The 26,767-nt window shown below is 35.0% G+C and overlaps 1 protein-coding gene across 1 annotated transcript in view; it reads left to right on the top strand.

The window, feature by feature from the left end:
* The first annotated feature begins 869 nt into the window (after nt 1-869).
* The window catches only part of LOC115443018 (RNA-binding protein fusilli), a 173,842-nt gene continuing 147,944 nt past the window's right edge, over nt 870-26,767 (top strand). The window contains 1 exon segment of the mRNA XM_037441051.1: nt 870-1,685. Within this exon segment, the coding sequence (XP_037296948.1) occupies nt 1,557-1,685 (129 nt within the window). The 5' untranslated portion in view covers nt 870-1,556.

Below are 26,767 nucleotides of genomic sequence, written 5' to 3'. Positions count from 1 at the left end.
TAACACAAAAAAAATACGCATAAGTAAAGCAATACATTATTTATCATTTACAGCAAAATAAACAAGAAAAAGAAAAAAAATAACTGCCAATCATCCCCAGTGCCCTCTAATGGCCTCCCAATGTTAATATTAATGTTTTAATGCACTAAATTTTGATTGTAAACACTAATTCAATTAATAGTAAAACTCGTTTAATGCTTAGTATTATTTTATTTAGTCTTATAGGTGTGGAGTGCGTACTATGATCAATTACAATGCTCACTTATCATTATTATTACTATATACTTCAGATTAGGTATTTAATAGTATATAAAAGTAAGTATACACGTGTTTATTTGTGTACAAAATATATAAATACAGCTTCAGTAAAGAGTGAGCATATCAAAAAGATTGAATACTACCTCCACTAATTCACGCGGAATAAAAACATAAGTATCTACAACTCATTATTTTGTCAATTATCTGCCGATCGACCTTGCCTGTTCCATGCAAAATATGCTAACAATGCGATCGCATAACGCTGTATCTGTTTACACTTTCTCTAAATTACATTAACCAGGTCGCCCAATCGCACACGCAATGTATTTCGCCGTGTACGCAAAATCAACTATATCATTTCCTAGTCAAAACCAGTCGCCCAAGCCGCTCCTTCGGCGAAGCTCGTTACTCCGGCGCACTACGCATTTCATCGAGCATTCAAAGTGCACAATTTGCTTCTAGCACTAAATAAAAAGAGCATATTATAATGTCGGCAACGAAGCGTGAATTTCAAAATGACGTGGTGCGCGCAACAGCTATCTCATCAATGATAATGGTCGGTTTGGCAACGTCGCGTCGCTCACCTGGCGAGTGGCGCTACCTGCGCAGTGTCAACAGGGGGGCGAGCGGGCAACGAGCGCCAGTCGTGCCGCCGATCCGACAGACACGCTCGTCTCGAGCTGTTCGCTGCTAAAACATCCAAAATATTCCACCAAACTTGTATTTTACATTTGTAACGAAGCGCAATTAGTACTCAGGTGCTCGCTCGTGCGCGCCGAGTGAAAACAATACCGTGTGCGCCGCGTATCAACTGTTCAAACGTACTCAACCCAAAAGCTGGCTTTTAAACATCAACTGGACCCCTTCAAGTCAAATTCGTGTGCCGATGTGATGTGAGTTAATTCTAGATTTTCACCCACAGCGGAAACGGCTTACGTAGACGGCTAGCGGTAAAACGCCGTCCGCGCCGCACGCGAGTTCTTGTTTCATGTTGGGTAACCGTCGGGTTTCTAAAAAGTGCTTTCGACTCGTTTGAGAACATACACAAACTTGTAGCGTGAATTTTCGGGGCCGACGTGCGACGACGATCGCCCACTTGTGTATAGCGGCGGAAAAGTTTTGATACTAGCGCGGTCCCGTTAGAAAGTTGACTAAGTTTGACGGAATTATGAACAGTGTTTGAGGGACGGACTCCTCGCAAAACTACGTACGTATGGACAGTGAAAAGACGGCAAAGTTGAAATAGTTAGGCGGTGCGGTGGTGTGTGTTTACAAGGGCGCGGGCAGTGCATGGCGCGATGATCAGCGGCGGCTGGGTGTGCGCGCTGCATGTGCGCACGGCGGGGCTCGGCGGCTCGGCGCTCGGCTCCGACGAGGAGGAGATCGTCTACCTCGCGTACACCGTCGTAGATGTGCTCACCAACCAGGTAAGCACACGGGAAGCTACAATCACTCGACATTCCATATTTGAATTGGTATGCGTTCAATACCATAGACAATATATTTTATAGACAGAGCCCTTCAAACGAAAAGCGACTATATTAATACTTATTTATGTTAATTAAACCCGATGATCGTTATATTACAAGTTTTGATGCCTTTAATTTATAAATATGCTGGTTGGTTAATCTGTGATTAAAGAAATGATGAAACCGCAATCAATCGCCCCTTAACTTATTTTTCTGACTAGTAATATTCATAATATTTTATGTTGTATATTGTAAAATTGTGTTACCTATATACTACTATCTATATTTTTATCTGTTGCTGTTAATCACTTGCCTTACATTATTCCGATTAAAGTCATAAAAAATATCTTTTAATAATTTATGCTTCAATAAGTTTCGGTGTTCCTGATCCAATTACATAATTTATTTGTTGAAGCCATGGTATATAGCATAAATATTAAATTAAGAAGAGTGTACTATCAAATCGTCCTTTGAATTTTAATTATTTCATTATTTAAACTGGTTCTGTTCTCTTTTTAAATCAATGTTTATAATTTATATGTAGCTTGTGTAGACACGTGACTATTTCTTGTTTTAGGTTATAAATTTTACCTTTCTTTATTTTTCTATGCTGTATGTAGTTCTAACGATAGTATAACAAAAGGGCTTAAATTATCAATACTTATCGGTAATATAGCTTTTATGTTACCTAACCACAAGACCGAGAATCGTTTGAACTTTGGAGTTGTTTTTATTACACTGAATTGATGGCCAGAGTCAGAAGTCAGAAGCATTGCCTACTATATCTATTAAGAAATAAATATGTTGATATTGATGTATATACATAAAAAAAATGGAATTATATGCTTGGATAAGGAGAAGATTTAATAGCTAAATCTATTTAGCAAAATACCTAAATGTATTTAGGTATATATAAACACACCTAAATATATTAGTATGTGCTTTTAATCTCTTTCAAACACTTTCTCATTACACCGACTGGGTACTACACTAATCGATCGATTTGCCCGCATTGAGTTAGCATTGTAGCTCACACTATTAATTACTCAACGTAATCTATAGCACCTGAATAATATACTAGCTTTTGGCTACACCCTCATTAAAGAATTCTTTCGGGATAAAAGTCCCGCTATATATATTCCCGGAATAATAAATTGCCCATGTCCTTCCCAGGATCACAAACTATCCCCATACCAAATTTCATCAAAATCCGTTCAATAGTTTTTAAGTTTATCGCGTCCAGCCAGAGAGACTGATTTATAATAATTAATAGTGGCGAAAGTTGAAATTTTACGAAAGGGAATTCAATACAACATATAGGTACTAATGCATGAATGCTATTTTCAAATCTAATGATATTTAGAATCCACATCCATTCTACTTAAGGTTATAGCTTAAGGTCCATTTTTCATACATTTTGTTTCACCTTTAATCTGGGTAACTAAACAAGTATTGGCAAGTAAAGAATTTAAATTCACGTCTAGTTAGTGATTAGTTCTCGCAGTTGAAAGAAAAACGTAAAAATAATTAATATGCATGGATATTTCGGCCTTTAAAATTTCGTCGTATTAAACTAGACGTGAATTTAAATTCTTTACTTGTCAATACTTGTTTAGTTACCCAGATTAAAGGTGAAACAAAATGTATGAAAATGGACCTTAAGCTATAACCTTAAAGGGAAATTGGAATTGGGTTGTATGGACTCTTTGCCATGATTTTTATTGATATTACCTTGTTATGTAACAATACAATGCCTCAAACATACTTATTTTACATCAGTTTTCTATGGATACTGTGACTGTGCCAGAAGTCCTAAAGGCGTGTTGCGTAGGTCGTAAGTCAATATCTGGTAAGGCGATAGGTATCTGGTATACCCTGCCTATTTCTAGGCTGGAAGGGTCTTAAAACCGTTTGCCCAAAGATTTTTTTATACCGGGAAAGTGACCCACTACTCCTGATGGTTGGTGAAGTGGGGTCCAATAGAATGTCGACCGGCGAGAGATGATGACCCCTCGGCAGTCGACACAATTATGCCGGCCTGTTGAAACCGGATATACACAGGCTGATCCCGGAACGTGGACTATGGACACTATGGCGGGTTTTAACACCTTGTGTACGGTGGGTGCTATCCGGGCGGATATAAAATATATCCTATCACCAGCAAACGTATGAGATAGCGTATCGTTGACCACTTTTCATTAATAAACTCATTATTATCATCAACCATTGAACATTACAGCTGAAGGTCTAAGGTCGACTCCAATGGTTTCCGAATTAACCTGTTGAATAGAGCTAGCATCAAGCCACTTACTTAAAAAAAAACTGTTATGTCTATTAAACGGATGTCTAGTTGAATACATCTTATATTTACTTAGATTATATACTGAATTAAAATTTATGGCTATTTCGTAAAAAAAATAAATCTGTGCTCTATGATTTTACGACCACATAAATTAATCAAATGCATAATTATCTATGCAGATGAATTAATCCGCAGACGGCAGGATCATAGTTTCAAAGTTCAATAAACTGTAAAATGATAAAATATCAGATGTTAATGTCACTGCGAAAGTTCTTGTTCATTAACATAAAACGACTGTTTGAAAACGGAATTTTAATGTGTAAAAGCGTTTTATTGATGCAAACTGGTATCAGAACATGTTTCGGTTCTAATATCTTAATGATGCATTAATAGATAGTTGATATAATAAATAAGGAAATAATATCAAACTGTATCAGTGGTGAAGGTTTTCAAAAGATAACTTGACTCAAAGATAATTGCCTTAGTTAACATACCGCGGGTAATTTAACAGAAAACTAAAACTATGACAAAAGTAAATAAGCCTAAAAGGGAAGCCGGTAGGAATCGGGTTGTATGGACTGGTGAAGGGTGAAGTTTTTCAAGGGGCGAAAAAATTATCCTAGTTAACCAACGACAACCAGTCGACCAATTTAACAGAAAACTAAAACTATGACAAGAGTAAATAAACCTTAAAGTGAAGCCGGTAGGAATAAAGTTGTAAGGACGCTTAGCCACTGAACTGTATTATGTACTGCCCACTACTGGGCCCGTATTCTGTACGATAGTGTAAACGCGTAACGCGGCCGTGTCATGTTATCTTCAAGAAATGTGCGTGGAATGGTATTCTGTAAGCCAAATTTCTATAGTCCTAAACATGATGCGTTGTGTTACGTACTTGTTACACGCTGTTTAAATAACGCGCGGGATAGAGAATAAGGCCCCTGAGTACGGGCCTCCTCCGCTGCTAAGAGAGTCTTCGTCCACCACGCTGGTCTAGTGCGGTTTACATACCTTCGAATTTGCTAGAACTTATATGAGTTTTGAATGAGATGGCTTCACTCAATAAAACCACTATTTTACAGAAAACCCATACAGACGTAAACTGGACTATCAAGTTTAAGAGTAGTTAAGCCAGGGTTAAAAAAAGGAAGGTAGATAGGTATTTCTCAAGTTGACGTCAATTTACAGTAGGAAGTCGTAAATAATTTAAAAGAACAAAAAAGCACAGTTCACTTGCGTTTCTTTGTTTAAATTAACAATTGTTCATAATCAATTGTATTTGATTTCGTGTACTAAAATTTTATTTGTAGATTAATATTAATATTTTATGAAAATGTGTGTTAATAGAATTTAAACTCTACAACAACATAATACGGTCGGGAAAGACGATAAACTGATGATTAACTTAGTCGATTTATTATAACTCAAATTCACATCACTTCTGACATCAAACACAATTGTATACTAGTTAAAAAAAAAAAACAATTAAAATAATGGTCGAGCGCGCTGTCAGAATTCCCGCCTAAATAACCTAAAAAGAAAACAAAAGTTTGTTATATCTGCGTAATTATGTTTTATAACTAGAAGTAGTTTTCGGCTTATGTGTTTGACAGTAACATTGTCGCATTTTTTCTATTTTTTATGCTTCTTTTGTACAAAAAGAGCCGTTCAAGTGTTAAGGAGAAGTATTTTTTAACCCGCCATTCCCTTGTCACCAAACGTAAGCAAAGGTCATAACCCCTTCTGCCATGCTGACGTAAGCATAGGAATAATGTGTATAGGTATATTTTTTTATTGTTACTTATTTATAAAAAATAAATAAAAATAATTAAATAAACATTGCTGACATAATTACTGTTTAGACCCTCCGTCCCCCGCGTCATGGAAAATAAACGATAGGCCCCCACCCTTTTTGGTGCTTACGTAATCCGTGAAACACGCCAAATGTGGCGTGTGGTGGGATTTTAATTATTATAACAATTACTAAAACTTGCATTACTATAACACAAAAATAAGTATAGGGTGTCAAAAAAGAAGTTGGGGTTACATAATTTCACACACATTTTATTAGTGGTATGTCTCTCATATGTGAGAGTCCGCCTGGGTAGGTACCACTGCAATGTATATTTCTGTTGTGTTCCGGTTTGAAAGACATTGTAGCTCACTAGCTACAAAGTCTTATTATGTCTAGTAACCACTGGACATAATAAGACTTATCTCATGTCTCAGGATGGCGAGCGCAGTTGAATACCAAACAATACTTTGTAATTCAAAGTGTTGGTGTTTCTACTGTTTATGGGCGGTCGTATCGCTTAAGCTCGTCTTATCATTTGAAGCAATAATAAAATAAAAACACCGGCCAAAAATTATCTCAGATTGAAATATACAGTTTTTACCTAAGTTTCATTGGTTTTTACACTTTATTATTATTATAAAAAAATATTTCTGTATGAATAAAAAAAAAAAATACAAACGTGTATGTTTTTAAGAGAACAATAATAGGGGACCGTCCTGTGATTGATTTTGTACATTATTCTATATGTAATGGTTAATAATACTAAAAAGAAACCCTGCTGCGAAAACTGCATTAAAATTGGTTAAAAAATGAGCCAGTAATTCATATTTTAAATATTACTATGTGCCGAAGTGGGCGCGATGTGGGGATATCGCTTCATCCCTTTCTTTTGCACGCGTCGTAATACCCGATGACGTCACACGTGGATATTGCGCCTCTTTTCTGTTTCTTGTTACTTACCCCTTCTACCGAAATTGAAAGACTTATAACTTGTTGATTTTTTACCGGATTTAAATAATTCTTTCTGTGTTATAATTTATATAACGTAAATATTTGATAATAATAAAGAACAAAAATGAGTCCGGTCCCCTATTATATCGTGTAGACTGAGAAGGAATTAAAAATAGACAAGTGTAACAAAAAAGAAAGTCCATGAAGGTAAATAATAAAACAGGTGGTATTATTACAAAGAGTTGCCGAGTAAACCAGCTAACATAATAAAATGAACATTAAGAAATTCCGGCTCCATTATTTTAAAACAGCGCGACGGTACTGCTACAACCGGATTATTTACATTTAAATATAATTCGTAACAAATATATTTAAAATAAGTTCGACAAAAACGGTTAACGAATATCACGGTATTGATATAGGCTCTATTTTTAACGCCTCAAAGTCTAATTTGCATTCTTTTACAGTTTTTAATGTTAAACAGGCTCGAAAAAGATTGCATAATGTGCCTATCATTGAGCAATATCAGATTCTTTTTTATACCATAGATATCGCTTTGAATATCAAGGAACCGGAAGTTAGGGCATTTGTGATACATTTTGATAGTTATTTTTTTTTGTTTATAATTTATTAGTGTGCAGGAACACAATCTTGTTGAGTTTTACTATTACGGAAATTATACCGGACACAATAGTGAAAGCTCTGGACATTTGGTGCATCAGAATGTTCATGGCCAAATAGTGGCATATGTAATGTGTAATAGTTCCCGCCATAGTGGCCCACGAGTGTGTCGCGTTCCGGGAACAGCCTGTGTATGTCCGGTTGCAAAAGGCCGGCATAATTGTGTCGACTGCTGAGGGGTAATCATCTGTCGTCAGTCAATGTACTTACGATCAGGAGCAGTAGGGTCACTTCGCCGTGCAAATATAAAAATAAATAATAATACAATTCCGATATGTAATATGTATTCGATATTTAAAATCAGATTTGTTATTTTTTTTAATTGTTCTTAGATCGAGTGTCCGGAATATTTTTTTCTTTGCATACAAGTTACACTGGTTCTTCAAGAACTTAAACTTGTCCGTCTTTGATTATAATCCTACTAATATTATAAATGCAAAAGTTTGTGAGGATGTATGAATGTTTGTTCCTCTTTCACGAAAAAACTACTGAACGGATTCGGATGAAACTTTACAGTAATATTGGATATACATCAGACTAACACATAGGCTACAATTTATAATGATTTTGTGTAATTTGGTCATAATATAACGATACATATGAAATCGGAAAAGAAATATCCCGGAAAACTCCTACACGCAGGCTAAGCCGCGAGCAAAAGCTAGTGTATTAGACTATTATGTTTAATATAAAAATAATAAAAAAATTAAACTATGCAATAAATGTTCACTTAAATTTGTTAGATTAACCTATTAAAACCTATGGTCCATTTATTCTATGGGTTAGAGATGAAAGATCAGAGATTTCAGTCTCGCTGACGTATTCTTCCTTACATTCAAAAGTACTAAGACTCATTAACTTGTTGCTTCAGTCAGACACAGGAAGCGGCAACAAGCAGTCAATGATTTGTTTAAAATTACTATGATTTAACAGTTGGTTAGAACGCGAAAGTAATTTTTTTACTGGCACCGAAAAATGGCTCCCCTGCACCTGATGGTAAGCGGAGTGGGCTCCAGCTAGAGTTACCGACTGACATATTGAATTTAGTTTACTCTCTTCAGTCGGCCCCTCATTACTGAGGATCGTGATCCCGTCCAAGGTCATTTAGAGTCTTCTCCACGAGGCGCGATCTTCGGCATTGGCATATTCAGGGAGTTGGCGATCTGGTCCGACCAGCGCTTCGGATTATGCCCTCTTGGTCGCCTGCCGGTGAGCACGAAGTTTAGTAACAAGCGAATTTAGTTTAAGCAACTGTGTGGAACGGACTGCCGACAAGAATGTCCGCAGGTTCAAAACCTATGGGCACACACCTCTGTCTTTTCTAAAGTTATATACACGGTTCAAAGGCTAATTGACTTAGCGACATTGTTTTTAACTTTTTTAACTAGGTAACACAGAGAAAAATGCTGATTTTAAATATGTATGAAACTTAATGTCGCTAAGTCATGAGCTATTCACCGTCGATATGTATATCCTTTGCGAATTATTGATATAATACAAATGTCAATTTAAAATAATATGTACGTACGTAGATATGAATAACCAAAATCGCCTCAACATTAATTAAGATGCACTCAAATTCCTTGTTAATTTGGACGTACTAATTGAACTAAATGTTGACATAACTCCAAACACGGCGAAACATGTTACAAGTTGATTATATACCTCTAGATATAGTAATAGATAACAGAGAGATAAAACACGTACGTCCTCTTTACTACGTTAGGTCACTCGCATAGTTGCAAACTTATGTTTTGAAGTAATTCAAGTCCACTGTTTGCTTAACGGTTAACGCTTTTTGACTGCGATTAGCTTGATATTTATGTAGATACTAGCTTTTGCCTGCGGGAGCCGCATGGAATTTGTTTTGATAAATATTTTTCCTGGATTAAAAGTATAGCCCATAGAATTCAGCGTCCTATTAGTGGAAAAAATATTAAATTGGTTTAGTAGTTTCTGAGATTAGCGTGTTCAAACAATGCAACTCTTCAGCTTTATAATATCAGTATAGATTAATATGTGAAGCAAACACATTGTACCACTTTTTATGAAAAATTAAGAGTATGAAGTTTGACATAATTAAAGTTTATTTATGGAGAAGACTGCAGAAAGCGATACGTTTTATAATTAGAAATATATTAATTTAATAAAAAAACCACTACAAACACTACCATCCGTTTGAAACACATATTGTGTGTTCTTTTGTTTATGATTATTTTGTGTTTAAACTAAATATCAAATATTATACTTGAACAGAAACAGTGTACCCCTTTGCACGCAGAGAAAAGTGTGAATTTGGGGTTTATATATAAAATTTTAATACTTAATAACTTTGTCGGTAGTCCCGAGTCAATTGTTCCACATTACTTGCACTTAAAGTGTTTTAGACAAGGTAAAAGAGCAAAATAATAGATTTCAGTAATTCTACACAGACATTGTTTAACTTCGATGGCATAATATTATTTTTTAAGGTTTTTTTCTGATCATTCGCTTAACGTTAAAATATTTTCTATCTCATTTTCAATACATTCTGAACTCACGAAACTTTTAAATATATAAAAACAAATTCCAATTTGATAAACACTTATTCTCCGACATCAGCCGACCTGTCCACATAAGCTGTTACTCTGCGGCCGGCTTTAGCATTATGTAACACAATACAATGTGATAATTTGAGATGCAACTTTTTAGTATTTAACTTAGCCGTGACTATAAACGAGGTAATGTTGAGTGCCGGTAGTTAATGCTAAAAAAATTTATTAGTTTTATTAGTATCGTCTATGGTTTAATGGTAGCGTAGGCTTTACACTTGGGTTCGAATCCATCGAGTAAAGTTTTATGTAGGATTTGCAAACGGGATTTACACGAGACCGAGTTTCCCTCATTAGTCTTATTTAATCTTTTTTTATACGGGTCTCAGTTATGGCGCCGGACCGTATCTTCATTCTTTTATCTGCCAGTTATAGACCGGACTGTGTATTCTTATGCCTACTTTTTTTTTTAAATTGATTTAGTTGGAGGTTTTATCCAACAAGGATATGCCAACCCCATATTACTAACCTAATTACGGCTTATAATATTTTAATCTATAAACACATAAAAAAAAATCGTATGTAGAGGAAATGTGCCTTGATCGTAGCTACTGGATGATTACTATTATTTGACCTTAGTTTTCTGACGTTTGATTTCGGGTTTGATAAAATACTTTGAACTAAACCTACATCTTGTATATTTAGGGATTGCTTATTTTTAAATATCTAAAAATATTTTTAAAACTATTTTCTGGATTACATCACGGTTTCTTGAAGGCTTTGCAGCCTTCATGGTCGCGGCGAAGACTGAGGTGTTGGTCGTCCGAGAAATCAATTACAATATCTACCTACGCTTATATATTCTTTTTAGCTTTGTCTTGACACAGTTTTCAAGACACTGTGAGCTCATATAAAATCTGAAAAATAGTTTTATTTCAATGTCGTACATTCGATTAATTTAAACATAAGAAATTTTATTCATTTTCATAAAAAGTATTAAAATTATCGATTTTATTTTTATAAGGTTATATTAGTGACATATTTTTTACTTTTTTAAGCGGTGATAGCCTAGTTGGGTGTGGAACGGACTGCCGAGACGAATGTCCGCAGGTTCAAATCCCAAGGGCACACACCTCTGACTTCTAAAAAATCATGTGTGTATTCTTTGTAAATTTATCGTGCGCTTTAACGGTGAAGGAAAACATCGCGAGGAAACCTGCACATCTGAGAAGTTCTCTATAGGAATTTCGAGGGTGTGTGAAGTCTACCAATCCGCACTAGGCCAGCGTGGTGGACTAAGGCCTAATCCCTCTCAGTAGTAGAGGAGGCCCGTGCTCAGCAGTGGGCAAGTATATAATACAGGGCTGATATTATTATTATTTTTTACTTTTAATGAGATAGAAGTCACGGACCATTTTTAATAGTTGACCGGCCATGCTAACTTTGAACAGGCCACATATAGTATAGCTGGGCTAGACGATATGTCTAGTGACGTTCGGTTATAATATCACGACTGCCCGTACGCAGCAAAAACACTCAACTTTGAATTACAAATGGCGCACCACTTGTGTTGAAGTGTTCCTCACTTTGAGTTTAAGTCTCACAATGCCTAGTGTACTGGCTACTATGTCCTTGGAACTGGCGGCAGAAATAGACATTGCGGTGGTAGTTATTCACACAAGTACCTGAACAAATTCGAAACTTTGACTCGCCTATACACTTTTATATTCTTAATAATCTAAATAAACATTTTTCATTTGAAAAATAAAAGGGGTTTACTTCACACAATGTTTCCATTAAACTTACATATAGCCAATTTTTTTTAATGGGGTTGGCATATCCTAGCTGGAAAAAAACCCCGAAATAAATAAAGATTAAAAAAAAAAAAAGTGATTAATTTGTTCAACTACTTTTGTGGCCGACTGTACCTACGTTGGACTCTCCATACGAGAGACCTGCAAAAAGTACATAACAGTGGGTTTGAATTTAAATTTAAATTTCATTAGCATGTTGGCGCTCAATGTTTTGTGCTAATTGTATTATAGGCAAAAAAATATTTCCGTGCTTTTATGTGTGGTCATAAGTAAATATACATCAGATTTTTTTTTGTTTCAGGTAAATAAATAAAAAAAGGTTTAAAAAGAGGTTTTGATTGCATTTAAGACTAAATTTTGTTGTTGGTATTATTGTTTTTCAATGTATCTGTGGACATATATCTGTCTCTCTCTCTCGCCCAAACCACAATAGAAATGACGTCACAACAAAATCGTACGATTTTTTTTTATTTCAAATTATTCCAACTTATTTATTTTTAGATATATAACTGATTGCTAAAATATAAATTAATTTTAATACATTACCAAAAAAAATTAAATTATTCATAAAGCCGAACAAGTTTGAGATAAAAAAAACATGTATAACACATTTTTTTGTGAGTTATGGAATGTGGCCGCTAGTAACTCATATTTTTCCTACTATGTTTACTTATATTAAGATATTGCGCGTTGTTTTCCGCATTATTCCATCCACAAGGAATATTCGTCCATGAATTCCTACGCGAGGCCATGCGCCTTTCTCAAATACAAGAACTTTGCTAATTCCATCCACCTGTTCGGATTCCATTGCAGGACATAAGCCACGTGGGGCCATCTTTTACTATCGTCTTCATCCATTCCTCAGAATCTTAACGTCAGTGGCGTAACATTGTAAAGGGCCTGTGCTTAATTAATCGAACGCGGCCTCCCGTAACATTAAATATCTGTACCTATTTCGATAACCTTTTTTAGGTCTTATACAAGAAACTTAGTAAATGTTTTTTTCTCCAAATGGTTCGAATTGGAATATTTAATTATCGAAATGGGTGTGAAATTAGTGTCCATATTGCTATTAAGGATATTTGATACGTAACCCCCCCCCCCACTTAGACCATGTTACGTTTTGAAGCCGGCGTGAGGGTCCGTCATGTTACGCCATTGTTTCAGATTTAGAAGACTACAGTGAGGCTACATTTTCATTAGAAAGGGAGGAACATGGTCTCAATTTCAACATATTTCGGCTTCTATAGTCATGAATGTGAAAAAAAATCCATTAACGTTTAATTGCATTTCTGGGTATTTAATATATTGGCTCCATGTAGTGAATAAAAAAATCTAATTACTTTATTAAAATACGCAATAATTCTTTTGATTTACACGTGCTCATTATATCTATTTAACTTCATAATTAGTTAATGCAAACATTCTTAGTTATACGATTTAGAAACCTTCCTTTCACATTTATCAATAGTTAATTATAACTGGAAATCTGTAGGTTTAATTGAAATGCAAAGTTAATTACAATTTCAACATGACATATTATTGGACTCGTCTAGTAAAAATTTAGTATTCGAGACATTTTATAAGCTTCAACCTCTTCGTACTACTTTCAAATAGGTACGTAATTTCGTTTCAAACCACGTTTTAATAGTACACAGTACCATTAGCATAACCATTTTAGAATAACAATACCTTTATTTATTTCCATAGTTTCTTTCACGTATCCCATGTTATGTAATCAACTTTAATTTATTGTAGACACGGAACGCATGATAAAAATAATAAACATGAAACGGTTTGAAATGTCAAAGTGACAGTTGACGAACCAATCAATAAGCAATTCGTTTTTCAAACTTCGAAGTACCGGCGGATTTAATCGGTGTTAATTTTTTTAGGTTTGCAGTTTAGTTGCATTCAGCCAATCTGGTCAATATTTGAATTTGGAACAATAATCAGGATGAACAGAATCTATTTTGTTTTTCTTGTCCCAAAATGTACTTGTATTTTAAAGTACGGATGCACATAAAAAGCTATTAAAATATTTGAATTTTGCAATGGTCGCTAAGTGCTAGATGGTAGTAAGACCTCCGATCGAACGATTATTTTGACAGTGATTGACTGATGCTGAGGGTGTCGACCTATGCTGATGGATGCAAGATCGCTGGGTTTTGGATATTTTAATGCGATATTAAGTGTCGAATTGATGAGTTAAGATTCTACGTCTAGTCGATGGTCAGAATAAGAAAAAAGTTGCTTTTAAAAACTTGATGAGTTAAGATTCTACGCGTAGCCGACCTTCAGGATGGGACGAAAAGTGCTTTTTAAAAAATATGCGATAAATCCTTGAAAAAACAAAAATATCGCTAGAGAATGTAATATTGTGATCTAGACCCTACATTGAGATTGATAACAGAATTGTAGTTAAGCGGTAATTAGGGAATAAGGCCTAAGTTCATTAGTAAAAAGGCTTTTGCTCAGTAGTAGGACAGAACAATGCTCATAACATTGATAATCCCACATATAAATTTCACCAACTAAACACGAATCAGCCACGCATTTGATGTCAGCTGTGTTTCAATGTTAATGCAACGATTTCGCAAAATAGTTGAGTTATTAAGGTTATTGGTGAATGCAGGCAGAAATGACAACATATTTGGATAATTGATATAATGTTAGCTGTACTTGGGCTGTTAGTGTTGAGATTTAAGTTACTTTGTATCGGACGCTGGAGTCAGCGCCGGGGAAGCGAATGGGATACTGGAATACTGGCTTAGCGACTGTAGGGAAGGAGGAAAGTTGGGAGGATATATCTGGGGAAGAGAAGTGTAGGGGAAGGAAAAGGAACCTTAGGATGGACGGAGAGGAAGGCCAGGAAATGTTCCCGAGCCCTCACAGGTCTCAATGTGTAGTTACTACCATGATGTATACACACTGGGCTGTGCGCCTAGGGCCGCGGCAAATGTCCCCCGCGCACAGGTGTGTATTCGTGGAGATCGAATGCACAATAATTGTCCCCCCGGGGGGGGGGGGGGGGATGTAACTAAGTACGTCCCCGGACGGAACGTTATAGGCACATTATTTTCTTCATAAATAGTGACAGTTACAAATAAGTATTAACCGACTGTGGTCTGGGCCTTTAGTAGTACACATTGTATACTTGTATACATTTGCCAATGTTGTCTTGCTTCCTCTGACGCTAAATAGTATTCAACGTAGCAAGAAAAAACACGATACGCCATACAAATATTTATTAGTATGGCGGCTAGTAAAATTTCACTCTATTTCACACAATCTTCTACGTTTTAAGGTGAAAAATATTAAGAATTATTGTTTGTTAGGTTTCTGTGAATTAATTATTTGCTACTATCGTATCCGCGGCAATTTGACATGCCAAATTACGCATACCAATCAAAGTTGTCTGCTAAAAACGTAAATTATTTATTACTCTCTCAAAAAGTAATACACGCGAAGTCAAGTGTTAAATAGTAACAAAACACCGTTTATGATTATCTTTTATAAAAATCTAAAAATAAAGAATAATATTTTCGTGCCACCACGTGTTTGCAAAGCTCTGTTTTTTTTTTATTGTTTTACATGACGAGACGAGCTTGCCGTTCGCCTGATGGTAAGCCATACTACCGTCCATAAACAGTAGAAACATCATCCAACACCTTGAATTACAAAGTATTGTTCGGTATTCCACTGCGCTCGCCATCCTGAGACATGTGATGTTAAGTCTCATATGTCCAGTAGTTGGCTCTTTTTCGTTGTTTTGGCCAATTAACAACAATGTATATTCATACGTTTAAAGACTTTTAGTTACTAATATATTCATATATTTAAGTACTCATTCAATTTTATTGTGGCCATGTTGTCTATTTTTAGACAAATTATTAATCATAACCAATATAAAAACGTAATAAAGAACAGATTTAAAATTATGTCAAATACATATAAATATTTATAATATGCTTATTAACTCGTTCATAACCATGGCCGGTTCGAAAAATAAAAAAAAGTCTATCAAATATTCACCATCAGGTGAATGGACTAAAATATAAAATACGTTTCCCGCGGTGTGTCAATACTAGATACTACTGTTTGAACAATGATAGCTTATCGCAATCATCTGAAAGCTGATAAAATGATAATTCGTTTGCACTTATTTTGGACACAGATAGAGCCGCCATTTCTCTCCGCCTACAAGGATGTCGTTGGTGTGACAGAGAGGCACGAATGACAATTGAAAAATCCAAACTCCGTCCTATCTGTTTTCGCTGTTGTATATGAGAAAAATATCATGGCGGAAGACTTAACTTATTGTTTATGCAAGTGGTTCTATTTCACAATATTAAAACACGTTCCGGGTTTTTCGGCACCGCCATTCATGTTATTATAAATCCAGGTTTCTTAATATAGGCGTTATCGATAAAATCAGTAGTTTACATATAAATTGTACATATATTAGGATGCAATCGGAGCGTCGCCATCTTGAGTCTATTGTCGCTATCTCTTTCTTGCATTCTCTCTCTTTCTAGCTTTCAACAGGTGTCAACTTCGCTCAGCTGTACTGCCGCGGTATTATTATTATGGTATTATAACCGTTGGTATTTGAGTTCTATTCTTAACTAAAATATAATAACTGATTTATGTTACCATAAACACTGCGAGTCTGCTCAAACGACTTTTAACAAAAAAAAAATTAGGTATTAAAAATAAAACTGGAGCCACAGGTTTTGTTTGTTGTTGCTATGAGTATGCCAGTAACCAATTTCACAATAATAATACAATATGTTTAGAATAATATAATACTTTAAATACATAAGTAATTAATATTTAATGTACAATAAACTCTTGAAATTTATTAGTTTAAATACTTAAAAAACTTCATTGAAAATCACCGTCTTATTAAAATACAAATATATTTTTAGATTCTTTAAAACTATTCTAGGTGTGCCAAAATAAAATTAATAAGTTTTTTTTTTTCAGTTTATTATCAGGTGTTCCAATATTTCTTGTAAGATTTGAATTGCTGCTAATAAAAATAAAGTTTATTTAACAAAAAACCAATGTGTTTGGTAATAGTTAAAAATTAACTGGTTCATTTATTTTTAAGGAACCGTCAACGGAGATTATAAACTGAAAAGATTATGAAATATTTAACATCATCAGTGGAAGTCACCATTGAAATAAAATAAACTTATTGTTAAGCGGTACACACACTGTCTGGTTAACGATCGAATTAAACATATTTGTACTGTTGTGTAAATACTTAAATATTCATTGCGTAAAATGTCCAGAGACGGGCTCGGAGAACCTTAGTGTATTATAATTATTATTTGTGTATTAAAAATAGTGAGCGTACTTTAATTTATTATACTATGGGTACACTTAAATATTGGAAGGATTATTGAGTTAACAAGCGGCGATAGCCTAGGACTGCCGAGACGAATGTCCACAGGTTCAAGTCCCAAGGGCACACATCTCTGACTTTTCTAAAAAAATATGTGTGTTGTCTTTGTGAATTATCGCTTTAATGGTGAAGGAAAACATCGTGAGGAAACCTGCATACCTGAGAAATTCTCTATTAGGAATTTTCGAGGGTGTGTGAAGTCTACCAACCCTCACTAGGCCAGCGTGGTGGACTAAGGCCTAATCCCTCTCAGTAATAGAGGAAGCCCGTGCCCAGTAGTGGGACAGTATATAATACAAGGCTGATATTATTATTTTATTATTTTTGAGTTGCAATTTGAATTGATTTAAAAACATCAGGAAAGAAAACCTGCTGTCACAGTTTCAAGGAGATCTTGAATCCTAACCAACCTAACCTAGGCTAATTTTAATTTATACAATAACAGTCAATTTTGGCACAATATATACGAAGTTGATCAGGAAATGTAATAATTCAAAATTCATGTAAACTATTAATTAATTATAACAAGTTTATATTAAAATGTTACTTGTGGGGATATTATTAAAAGCTCAAATTTATTTCCGCGTATTTTTTTTTAATTATTGTTTATTTCGGCATATAAATGTACATAAATAGTTTTTTTGCATCTATAAAAATATTCTTTATAAGGCATGCACCTAATTAGAAATAATAATATAATATGGCCTTGTAAAGTATGTATTAAATATCGTTTGGCCTTTAGCCGCGGGCTTTATGCGCCTACGACGGTCAGCGGCTCATGATTTTAGAAATGAGTGTCGGTACGTATGCTTACATACATACATAACATCACGCATTATACGTAATATAATAATTTGTACGTATGCTTACAAGTAATTATTCCCTCATAGCTTTAATAAGTTGGTGTTTGGTAATAAGATAAGAGTAATTCCATGCGTTTATTCGTAACTTCGCGTATGAAAATATTTATGGGTGCTTTAATTAATCTCGTAAAGTTCTAAATACACTAAAAAAAACTTGAAAGATGAACTTATAATATACTAGCTTCCGCCCGCAGCTTCGTCCGCGTGGATTTCGGACTTCAAAAATGGAGCCGGTCGCGAACGTTCGGGAATGTTCGTTTTACGAAGCTACTCGCTAGGTGATTCGCTAGCCTCTAGGTGCCAAGCAAGCCGCCTGCCTGTGCGTTCGCGACCTTATATATATACAAAAATAATCCTTATAGCATGATTCAGTATTCACGCGTGATGGCTTATTATTAGCGTATTTCATGTATAACATTGGTGTTTCTATACCGATTTCTATGATTCTTTTTATGGAATATTTAATAATGTTAACTTTTTAATTAGGGATGACTGAGAGTGTTATAAACGTAAGAGTAGACAAATATAATGAGAAAGCTTCGAACTGCTAAGCTATCGGGAGTTACACGTGTTATTGTGAGTCAACCATAAAAGATATACATATGCTGTCGTGGGATATTTTTTACATAATTTTAAGGAGAACATTTCCGTCATACATGATTTCTGTGTAACTTTAACCATTAAGGTTGCACACGCGACGGAAGCTTAAAAAATGGAGTAACTTCTCCCGTTTTCCCAACATTTCCCTTCACTGCTCTGCTCCTATTAATTGTAGCGTGATGAAAAGTATACTATAACCAGCACAGGAGTATGACAAATAATTGTACCAAGTTTCGTTAAAATCCATCGAGTAGTTTTTGTTTCTATAACGGTTATACAGACAGACGGACAAAAATTTTACTAATTGCATTTTTGGCATCAGTATCGATCCCTAATCACCCCCTGATAGTTATTTTGGAAATATATTTCATGTACAGAATTGACCTCTCTACAGATTTATTATAAGTATAGATATAGATATATACATTTCGCAAAAAATATGATGGTACAGGAAATTAGACTTTACTGGCTTTATTTTATAGTATATTTATTCAGCACATTTAGAAAATACTATATATAAACAATAGTGGAGTTAGGGGGGGAGGGGACTGGACAATGGGCCGCGACCTCGCGGTTTCACGTGGGGCCATGCGCGGTGCTTAGTTGAGGACCTTAGCTCACCACCCAATTAGTTTAATAACTCATATTACACAACGAAATTGTTGAATTTGGGGACATTTTTTTCATTACTTCCGTCCGGGGCCCCTAGCTGGCTAAGGCCACACGATAATGTCTAATAAAACAAAAATATTAAGATCTCAAAGTCCTTACCTTTTATTAATCCTAAACTTAATTTAGAAAGCATCCACCTGGCTCTAAAATCTTTACTTCCTTTGCTATAAGGTAAAAATTAAAAGTAAACTAGAGCAGCGCTGCAGGCTCGACCTCGATCTCGCATTACAAGATCAAAGTTTGAACTGTGCCAGTAATTGTTGAACTTTATAACTTATTCACTGATTCTAAATGATTATTCATTGTCACGCAGCAGTCGCGTGAGGAGCTGTCTTTTATGTTAAGAAAAAAACGTGCACACCAGTCTATTGCCAATAGCATGCTTTGAGATCTATTGAGGCGAATCATCAGTTCATGAGACAGTTAAATTCATGTCTCAGAAAATATTCGTCTCTAATTTACGAAATCAGCTTTACATAATATTATCTTATTTCTTACTAATATTATAAATGCAAGTTACATTTTATTTGTCCTGAAATAAAAACGAAACGAAACGTTTGCCAAGCTACCGTACATATTTTTTTTTAAATTTATTGATTCATAAACCAGTACAATACAATTTTACTTATTTCTATTCACACTTTTGCTACTTATTTATATAAATCTATGCCCTAAAATAGTGAACACGGTGTACATATGCCTTAATTTTTATAAATTATCTTATAAATAATATTGTAACCCAGCAATTTTTTTTAAAACAAGTTCAAAAATTCACGTCACGCGTTGAACATCGATGTCATCGCTGCCTCACTTGTACAAAGTTCTATGTTTTATTTCATGTGCGAATTGAATTATATGTATCGCATGATTCTAAATCTTTTTCTGTGAAAATTTACAATCGATAAATAAATGGGGAACCACGAATTGCTGTCTTTAAAATGTTTACTAATACGAAAATGTTTAAACTATGGAGTTGGCAGTTGTAACTGAGCCAACGATATAATAAGCATTTTCAAAAGTAATTTAGTTTACATTCTATAACTTGTAAAATGTGATATTAATCGATGGCTCATTACAAGTGGACGCGCACTGCTCCCGATTACTTCCTTAATTTGTCACTTCGTAGCTAACTGCGCAATGCTCTTACGTCGATCACTTCCGATATTAGCTATTTTAGTTGATGCCTTTAGCGAATTAATCTTATCATTACTTTTTACTCGTGGCATCGACCGTGTAAAATCTTATACAAATACTGGTCAAATATGTTGGGGATAGGATATATTTTATATCCGCCCGGATAGCGACCATACGTGTTAAAACCCGCCATAGTGGCCCAAGTAAATATGTCGCGTTCCGGGATCAGTCGGCAAGCCGGCATAATTGTGTCGACTGCCGAGGGGTAATCATCTCTCGTCAGTCGAAATTTTATTGAACCCACCTCCACTTACCATCAGGTGCAGTGAGGGGACATTGTCGTGCCCGGATTTAAAAAAAGAATCGCACAATGTACTTATTGTTTGTTTGTAAAATTTCATCAAAATGCATTTAGCGGTTGCTCCGTGAACTTCCAACAGGAAAAAAAAATCAAGTAATGCGTTTATTGAATAATACATATGTTAACGTAACTAAATATAACGGAATTGAATACGCCCCAGAGAATATTGATGTAGGCAAGTGTTGGAGTCCTTAAATGACGCGGCACTAAGATTAAAAACAAACTTGATGGTTCTAATTGAAGATTTTTTTTATTGCTTTTAATGACGAGACGAGGTTGCCGTTCACCTGATCGTAATCGATACGACCGCCCATAAACAGTAGGAAACCCAACACCTTGAATTACAAAGTATTTTTTATGTTCCACTGCGCTCACCATCCTGAGAGATATGTTAAGTCTTATGTCCAGTAGTTACACTGGCTACAATGTTCAAACCAGAACACAACAGTGACTACTCACTGTTGCTTGGCAGAAATGACATTGTGGTGATACCTACCCAGGCGGACTCCCACATATGAAAGACCTACCAGTAAGACTAAACAACCTAAAATATTCTAGGTCCTGGCCCTTATTGAAGACTACTTAAAAACTCAAAACACAGTCAAGGCTACGAAAACTTAGCAACAGGTTAAATTATTATACCTATTAGATTAATGTTCATGTTGATAACATCTTTCCGGCTGTTGGTTGCGTGGTCATTAATTATGAGAACTTCTCCATTGTTCGGTTTTTTATATATCTATAGGAAACTTCTAATGTTAGTCTGTTGCAACTAATTGCAACGGGTCTAGGTTCAAATCGATTTTGGTAATGGTGTATTGCACATTTTTTTCGTATCAAATTATTTCAGATAAGGGTACTGTTAACAGAGAGTGAGCTTTATAATTATATATTAAAGTTTCACTTTCAATGGCGATATTTGATAATTGTTTTAATCGTAGTGTAATAACAAACACAATATTTTTGACACTCGTTACGATGAGGTTGCTGTAACAGAGAAAACTTCATAATGATATATTAAAGTCTCACTTTCAATGACAATATTTGAAAATAGTGTTGCTAATTCAGATACCATCATTACATTCATTTATTGGCAGTGTAATTGTAGAACAAACTTAAGACTGGTGTTCTGGGTACGAATGCCTGGACGGACAATACTAATTTATGCTAGATTTATATTCTAACAACCGACCAGTTATTTCCAGATTTGTCTAGTAATAAACAAAGACGTCTTAGAGGCTAGTTGTGTTAAAATTTTCGTCAATGGGTGTTCAGTGTGACCTCTTTTAGCTACAACTTGTAATGTACCAAAAATATATGTTTATTTGTTTTAGCATCATTTCTATGGCGATTTTTCTCACCATTGTTAGACCATTATAAAAACATTACGATTGCATAATCATAGAATTATATGATTTATGTTTACGCGAATGTTAGACATTGAAATAAAACTATTTTTCGGATTTTATCGCGGTTTTAATATCATATTTTTCTTTCGGCATTTCGAAGGCAGCCTTCTTAGTCATAAAAGATAGCCTATTCGGTTGTGGATCGGATTGCCGAGACGAATGTCCGCAGGTTCAAAACCCAAGGGCACACACCTCTGACTTTTCTAAAATTATTTGTGTATTATTTGTAAATTATCGCTTGCTTCGGTGAAGGAAAACATCGTTAGAAAATCTGCACACCTAAGAAGTTTTCTATAGAAATTTCGAAAGAGTGTGAAGTCTACCAATCTGCACTAGGCCAGCGTGATGGACTATGGCCTAATCCCTCTCAGTAGTAGAGGAGGCCCGTGCCTAGCAGTGGGACAGAATAATATAAAACAGGGCTGATATTATTTTTATATATTATTACTTCATAGTCATAAGGGAGACTCGGGTGTTAGTCGTCCAAAAAGTCATAAATTGTAATTTAAAAAACCGCTATAAAGTCCGATTGCTTTATTTTAATACATAGAATTATAGTTATTTTTCATGTGGTCATGAACGATTATGGTTGAATTGATGTTTAGCAACTTGTTGGCTAATCAGTGGTTAGCCGTTTGGAATTATGACACGTGTCCATGGCTTTGGGACTTGCGAAATATTATTTATTCTACAAAGTGAGTGCAGTCGACCTGGTGTTGTGGTACAGCTGAAAATCAATACTGTTCAACAGCGTATAGTGAGCTGGTAACTTCTACCACACATATTGTAACAAATCATTGTATACCTACTATTGTTAACTGTGTTTCATACCATTTTATTGTTTTTTATGTGTGTAGAAAATGATTGGTTTAAATGAAATTAGTTTGTCTTTTCTTGTCCTACGGCGTTCAAATGGAGATAGTAGTGGAAATGACTACCGAGATGGAGTTTGCTCGCTCTGTTTCTCGTTTCGGTGACGAAATACATTGTGAGAAAATATATCTGACAGTTCACATTTAGAATCTCGAAGGTATGTAGTGTGTCAATCCGTTCTAGGCCGGTGTGATGGATCAAGGCATAATCCCGCTGTAGCAGGAGTCCCGAGCTGAGCACTGTGCAAATACAATAAATACTTCGTCTACTTTAATTTCAATTAATCAAATCAAATATTAAATGCTGTAAATCAGATGCAGACCGCTATTGACAGGGCGGTCGAAAAGGTCTTCCTAGTAGTACGTCTTTAGCTAGGGAGAGGCAAGGTTGAAAGATGCATCCTAGCAGCATATTTGCTCGCCTTAGAAAAACCATCGCGTGTAGCAGGCGGTTTATTTTTGCTCTCACCAAGTCTCTGTAGAAAATCCTTACGTCAAGATCCCAAGAACGAACATCAAAAAATATAGATTCGCAAGCAAAAACTAGTATTCCTATAAAAACTTATTCAATCTTACTAATCCGTTCTCCTTTCCCCAAATATCCCCTCCTAACTTTCTTCCAGGGTCCTGAAGCCCAGGAGGATTTCAGTATCCCATTCACAAGTTTCTCCCGATGTTGACTGCAGGATCCGATACACAAAAACTTACTTATATGCAACAAGACGAGTCCCAAGTTATTTGAATATCTTTTTTAACAACGTAACTATCATAATGTTTAAAATTATACCTTCTGTTTTATAACACAGGAAAATACATCAATTTTTTACACAAGGCCTGGGATTAGATAATTTTTTTAATAATTAGGCAAACGCGGATCTACTGAGTTTTTTGTTGTTTATTTTCCGTTGTATGTGGTGGATCATGGAGCCCACAAAAAGCTGTTAAATATGATAATGTCTACCGAGATTTTTATATAATCTCATTAATATTACGTCGGTTCATCAAGTTTTTGTCAGTGTTAGCAATCTTTATTTTACTTATATTTAGTTAAATTTTCACGGGAATTGGTTTTAATAATAATTTATTTGTCCATTTTTGTTTTTTACATTTGAAATCACATAAAATATAACAGAAAGAATTATTTTATTCGATATAATGTAAAATGTGATTAAAAATGTCAACATAATAAATTCGGTAGAAGATGTGTCAAAAAAAGTTCAATCGTAATTGTATAATGTTACGCATGTTATAAGATACTACTTTTTGAATCTTGATATAATTCAGGGCACCATAATTAATTAAGGTCCTCGCTCGAGCAAACGGCCTCGAACATATTTTCCAAACATTTAAGGCATAGGGGTTGCGGGAATATGCAAAGATTTACGAATAATTTCTTTAAAAAGCCAATTTTAGGCTGCAAATAATCTATCAAAATATTCCCTATTAAATTGTCTATCTATTTTATATGTGCACTCCAAAGTGACCCCACTGTACCTGATGATAAGTGAAGTCCAATAGAATGTCGACTGACGAGAGATGATTACCCCACGCCAGTCGTAGAATTATGCCGGCTGTTGGAACCGGATATACACTGGCTGATCCCGGAACGCGACAGGCGTGGGCCACTATGGCGGGTTTTAACACCTTGTGTACGGTGGTCGCTATCCGGGCGGATATAAATATATCCTACCACCACGCAATCTTCCCACATATATTTATCATCCTAATATACTAAAATTAGTGTCCTTAATACACGAGAATACTCAAAAAAATAATACTAAACTGGTTTCGGTCGACTTGAAACAGCTTATGTAAGTTTTATTCAGTGTAGTACACATAATTATCATGTTTATTAATAAAATATGTCGTAAAACATATGTCAAGATTTATAGATTTAGTTTTGAGGATATATGCTAACGTTTGCAGTTGTATACTTTAAATTTAATGATGATTATTTATCGTTATACATGTCGTGTTGTCGAGTTTCATTGAAGAAGTTTTGTTTTATTTTGTAAGGTAGGTCGCTCATGGTAAGACTGACGAGGCGATTGGAGTTGTAAAATGAAACTTAATAACATAGAAATAAGATATAATTTGGATTCGAAATTGATTTGCCTGATACGTCCGCCCGATCTTCAGTTAGTTGCGTTAAAATTCACACGACATGTATTCAAAATATTAAGTCATTGAGGAGATATAAAGGTACAAATAAAAAAAAAACATTAATGATGACACGTTTGTGTTTTCAAAAGACGTACAAACAATTGCATCATTTGCGCTTTCTGATTAGACGCCGGGATTAAAATGTATTATATTTTTGTACATTTTCTCGTGACCATAATATATAATTTATATATTGGTTGAAAGCTAATTGACTTAAGCAGGGATGTTATGGATATGAAATTTCGGATATGGATACGGATATGGATATAGGAATAAAATTATATCGGTTTCGGATACGGTTAAGGATAATAATTATTTCGGATTATCCGGTAGTTTCGGATAGTTTCGGTTACGGATATTTTATTAAAGTAAAAAAAAAAAATAATATATATATATATATATATATTATGTAATACAGTAGGGTGACGAATACTAACTATTGTTCATCGTCATCGTCGATTATTAATTATCGATGAACTAATTGGGGGACATGGGTGTTCGAAAAAACTCTGTGTTTTAGAAGTAGTGACACCTCCTCTCCGTGAAAAGTTTTTATCACACTGTTTATATTTTGCAAAAATTACTTTTAACATGACCAAAAAAAAAAATACTTTGGACCCATTTCACTTCACTTTACACAATAAAAAGAAATACTATTTATGAATGAGTTTATGTTATGATTAAAAATAACAAACTATACAAATTTCACGTAGCGTGTGAGCGGTGAAACAAAAACGTGTCGGAACATATTATCCGTAACTTATCCGAAACTTTTATAACGGATACGGTTACGGTTACGGATATATTTTTATTTCGGATATCCGGTAGTTTCGGTTACGGTTACGGAGCTCCATAACATCCCTAGACTTAAGCAACATTTTTTTTAAATATATAAACTCTAGGCTATCGCCGCTTGGGCACCGTCGGTATGGTTACGACAAAACCACCTCACTGCACCTGATAATAAGTGGAGCAGTGTCCTGATAATGCCGACTAATAAGTCTTTCTTTTTTTTACCTTCCGTTTGCTAACCCGACAAGGGTCGGTTTATACAAACACACCGGACTTCTGGGTGAGAGATTTAGTCGATTTTTAATTAATTATTCAAAAAAATCTGCTCTAAATACACCACTAGTTTTTAATTAAAAGATAAGGTATGTAAATGTGGTAAGACATTATAAAAGTGTAGTTATTTTTGTTTGTGAAAAACCCAATATCTGTCCGACCCGGAATTCAAATCCAGAACCTCAGAGCGGTATCATACCGCGCAAACAATACAACTACGTCACCGATGCAGTCAACTATAGAAGCACGGAAAAGAGCCATAAGGATTTCCCCACAAATAGGATTTATTTACGTCAATTAAAAGTCAGTAATTAAGGCCGTCCAGTAACTACTTTTTAGTGATAGTCGTTCCTGTACCTTGGTTGTTTTTAATTATTGCAATTGTATTAAATCCCTCCCCCGAGTAAATAGCCT

This window comes from Manduca sexta, chromosome 4 (genome assembly GCF_014839805.1).
Source record: "Manduca sexta isolate Smith_Timp_Sample1 chromosome 4, JHU_Msex_v1.0, whole genome shotgun sequence".
In the NCBI taxonomy this organism is placed as follows: domain Eukaryota; kingdom Metazoa; phylum Arthropoda; class Insecta; order Lepidoptera; family Sphingidae; genus Manduca; species Manduca sexta.
This window is presented reverse-complemented; position numbering and strand designations above follow the sequence as displayed.